The 4739-nt window shown below is 42.1% G+C and overlaps 1 protein-coding gene across 1 annotated transcript in view; it reads right to left on the bottom strand.

The window, feature by feature from the left end:
• The window catches only part of PTGFRN (prostaglandin F2 receptor inhibitor), a 42060-nt gene that overhangs the window by 34978 nt on the left and 2343 nt on the right, over positions 1-4739 (bottom strand). Inside the window, exon 4 of the mRNA XM_085323050.1 lies at positions 1441-1824. Coding sequence (XP_085179176.1) covers positions 1441-1824 — 384 coding nt within the window. The remainder of the gene's footprint in view (positions 1-1440; positions 1825-4739) is intronic.

Here is a 4739-nt window from a genome sequence, read left to right on the forward strand (position 1 = left end):
CTAAGTTGAAGGAGTTCTTTTTTCTCCAAGATTAAATAGAGAGATAGGACATGCAGGCTAACACATAATATCTAAAACCATCCCTAAAAAGGCAAGCTTTTTAGAAGTTTTGCCTTGGTTTAGTTTTCATTATTGCTCCCAATAACTTTGCTTCTAAGGATATTTGCATAAAGACAGCTCTCCAAAGCTTAAGAGTTCAGCTAGGGTAATGAATGCAAAAAGCTTCACAATCTTCAATAAGCATATGACAATGGATCTCAAACAGATTCATCTCTTTGAAAGAGGGTGTAGGGAAAGATGCTGTTAGCCTGCCTTTGTAGGCCAGATAGACCAGATAAGCCTGCTAAAACCTGCAAAACCTTCTGCTCCTCATTCACAATCTTGTCCAAACACCAATCTCTACATCAAAATTCAAGAACTCAATATACAACAATTGTTAAACTCAACCCCCCTCTCAACCTGACCTTTGCAGTAAGTTTGGATGTTAATAGTGTTAGAGAAGTATAATGGGGAAACATACTAAGAAGATTTGGGAGAGAATAAAGAGATCCAGTTACTGTTTCAGTAGATTTTTTTTTCCATTAGTGAAGTTACTGCAAAAATATTGCAGGCCTTAGAAGYAAGTGTTTAGTTCAAATGCACATGTAATCCTTTGCATGTCCAAAATCCACTCATTTCTAGAATTAAACAATCAAAACACATTACAAAAATAAAACTGAGTTGAAAGCTAAATGCTGCAGGAAAAAACATATTAATGGTCACTCTGCTAATCAGCACTTCCTGCCTTAAATTAGCAGCTAGCTAGGTCTTTCAGCCATACTACTAAGCAGCTATGCTACATGATCTCCTAAAATGGATTTGTTTACACTGAGGAAAGAGAATAAAGCAGTGCTATCCTAAATCCATCCGCAATCTGTGGTCTCTCTAGCATAAAAAAAACACCCCCAAAACACACACAACTTGAAAAGTTTGAGTTCACTATGAAGTTTGCACTACAAATAATCATTGTGGTATATAATTCACACACACACACACACAAAAAGGAAACTATTTGATATCACTGTGTTCAGAGCTGAGAGAGAATGCAGATTGATGGATCAGAGCCCCACTGACAGTAAACGGGGGATGAAAGGAGACAACATGATACTGGGGGCAGCTTCAGTCTCCACAGACTAGGGAGGCCCATTGGTAATATTTCTCATTTGCAGATTGTTCAGTGACACGAGAAAGTGGAGTGCAGGGGTAGGACATGCATTAAGAGATCCAAAATACCCATAATATAGATCAGTATTTTTATACATGAGGGGGAGATAYTCTACATAGAGATGATACATAGATGCTTGCAAATGAGATAGAAACTTGTCCAGAAGTGACCCTGCAAGGTCCTTTCCCTTTTCTGATGGAACTGGTATGTTATCCATTATGAGCAGAACTACTCACCTAATGCTGTCACCACAACACTGACTGGTGCAGACATTCTCTCCACCACCTTATGCCAGGTCCCATTGTGCAGTGGTACCCAAACAGCTGCTTGGCAGAAGTAGTAGCCAGAGTCCTCTACATCCACATCACGCACCAGCAGGCGATAGGAGTTCCTATCTACACGGCTCAGACTGATGAAGGTCGAGTCACTGACAACAGAATCATGGTCCATACTCAGCAAAATTTGAGCATCTGAGAAGGTACCATCGGGAGATGCAGTGAAATACCACATCACCTCAGCTTGGAAAATACCACTCCTGTCTGTTGTGATGTTACACGTAAGATCCAGGGAGTCTCTTTCAGTCATAGACACATTTCTTGTCGAGACGAGCACATCTAGGGCTTAAAAAAGAAGGAGACAAAAATCCAAACAAAACTTTAAAAAATATGTAATTTGTGTTTTTGTTTTTTAATTCAAGAGTCTACTATAGGTTATCACACACTTCACATTCTATTACAGAAACTTCTGAACTGAAGTAGTTCAGTAGCTCAGCAGCCCTACTTCCACAAGCTTCCCCAGCTACAGAGCTACCAAATTGTCTTGATCGACTACAAAAGTATGCTTTAGCATTCAAGCAAGGGATATGTGATGGCAGGAGCAGGGTGGGAAGAAAAAGAACAGTTTTTATAAGTCCAAAACAGCTGATTCAGGATCACCTGGGAAGGTTTTGTCCCAGTCAAACTGCACACCACCTACCCACAGCACAAAAACAAGTAYAGGATTTCCCATTCTCACAGGAGGGTCAAGGTGTTACCATACTACTCTCAGCCCTCCATTGAAACCACTAGGAGCTACATTAGAGCTCAATTTGGTTTCTGATAAAATATTTTTGAGCTCCTCTAACAGAAGAAAGAAACATGATTTAGATGAGAAGCAGCCATGGCCATGTTTTGAACTCCTGACTGACTGCAAAGATGCGGCAGAAATGGAAGCAAACAGCARGCAACAATAACTCTTTACACAGCTCTAAGTCCTTCGCTTACATGCATTAGAGAGACTTCGCAGCAATAAAAACTCCTCTTCTGGCCGATGACTATTTTTAATACGCATAGTACATATGACCACAGCCAATATTCAACCAGAACTTTCTGCATTCTGTATGTTATCAGGCTGTCAATCGTTAGTTAATAAATAAATGTTGTCATCAGATGGCAAGGGGACTTTAGGATTAAAGTGTCAAGGCCAGCACCAGAAAAGCCTGCCTAACTCAGTGGTCAGAGATGAACCAAGAGCGCTGCTTATACAGTTTGCAAACCTCAGCACAAATCATACTCCAACTTATGTGGTCACCAATGCCTTCGCCTGCTCATTCTGTCATCCTAAATATTAGGTTTGGATCTCAGTGTAGCACCAACTGTTTCCACAGTGCATACTGCACTTAAGAGTCACTGTTAAAGCCAGTGGAGAGGCTGTTTTGGCACTTCTGTGACCAACACAGGAAAGAATACAAACTCCTGCCATAAACAGGCAGCTGTGCCTGGGAGGCAGAGCAGCAACTTTGTGTAAAATCATGTCCTAGTGTATAATATGTACCCACCTGTAAGAGCTTTCTAGAACTATCATCAAGAATGAGACAAAATCTATAAAAGCCAGAGCCAGACTGAGATTCTGACTGGCCACAATCACTGCCAAAAAAAACAAGCAGTACTCCTCTTGCTGCTTCCTAGCAGCGAGGGTGCACAGCAGTCACACTGAGCAAAGCTTGRCAAGCCCACCCAAGAGGTAAAGCCAGGTGCCCCCACTGGGATTTTCCCCATGCTCTTGTCATAGGATTGCATTCAGGAGAAAGGCCTAGGTACTTCAGACTAATGCCAGAATACAAAACAAGACTCATCCGCAAGGTTAAGAGTAGCACYACCCCAAGGTCTTCATTCACTAGTGACAGGCACTCAGAGCCTGGCAGTATAACCATAGAGAAGCACTCCAGAGTTTAGCCAAGGCTACTTTTTCTTTTATAGAAGTGTCTGAAGGCCACATCTAGTGTTGCATCGCTGTTGTACACGGCACTATTAAAAGCATATAGAAGTGCAAAGTCAGGCCCAGAGATGTTATAATTTAAAGTGATTAAAGTGATGGGCAAGCAGAAAGAAAACGGAACCCTCCCTCCCTCCCTTCCCCCCCCCCAACACAAAGAGTGGGGGTTTTTTTTCAGTAGTGCTACCAACACAGGAATCCTTGACTTTTTCTTCTTTTTCAACACACACACTTTGGATACATTAATTCACCTTTGATTATTTATCTGTTGATTTTATTTATGCAAATTCAACCCCACAGTTTACAGCAGGGGAGAACAAGAGAAGCGCAATACCCAGTCTGGCATTCACAACTCAAGTTCACCTGCTGCTCACAGAGACTTCAGATGCTCTTCAGATGCTAGCACAAGATGCTCTGCAYGTCATGTTATAGGCTATGCATGAAACAAATTGCACATCATTTTGCGGGAGAACAACCATTTAGTGCAAGTTTAGCCAAAGCTTTCAGCCCCTGACAAACTTGCAGTGCTGCCAAAGACAGATTCTGTCAGGCACTGCTACCGGTCCTGGCCTTTCTCAGCCTGTCCTCAGCCACCAATTTAACCTCACCTACTTAAAACAATTTCTCCAGAAGTATGACAAAACAGAGGATTACAGCTCTTAATTAGCAACCCCTGTCTCCACAGGGAGCACGTGCAAGCTTTACTGTGCAACAGACATCCTGAGAAAGGTGGGGCAAATTGGTGCCATCAGATTTCACAAGCCAAACACCAACAGGACACTAACACTACATCTAAATGAGCTAGCAAAACCCAGCAGTTCTGGGTCCTCCCGTAGTGATTAAATGATTTTAAATGGCAGATACCATCACTGTCCAAACTCTTCCTAAAATACAGCCATAATCTATTTCTGATGGCTCATCATTGCCTATTTTTCCATCTATTGAGTGATGAAACGCACCACCCCCTGTTTTCCCTCCAACTAGCAGTATCAATGCTAATGCAGTTAAGTGCTCAGTGCATTTACTGAAACTATGGGCAGGGATATTCAAATATCCTCAGTACAGCACCCCCTGTATTTTTGCCTCATAAACACCTGCAGTCTACTGCTCCTTAGAAACACAATAAGGTATTTAACAGAACCATTACTATCCTAGACCTCTGCCAAAACAGTGGAGCAATCAGTCCAGTGCTCCAGTGACACTGTTAGAAATCACTGGACAGTACTGGATCATTTGTCCTTTGAAATCATCACTTCCTTCCTCTTTCCCTCCCCCCCCCCCC

Source organism: Rhea americana, unplaced genomic scaffold, assembly GCF_003343005.1.
Source record: "Rhea americana isolate MKP2758 unplaced genomic scaffold, rheAme1 scaffold_81, whole genome shotgun sequence".
Lineage (NCBI taxonomy): Eukaryota > Metazoa > Chordata > Aves > Rheiformes > Rheidae > Rhea > Rhea americana.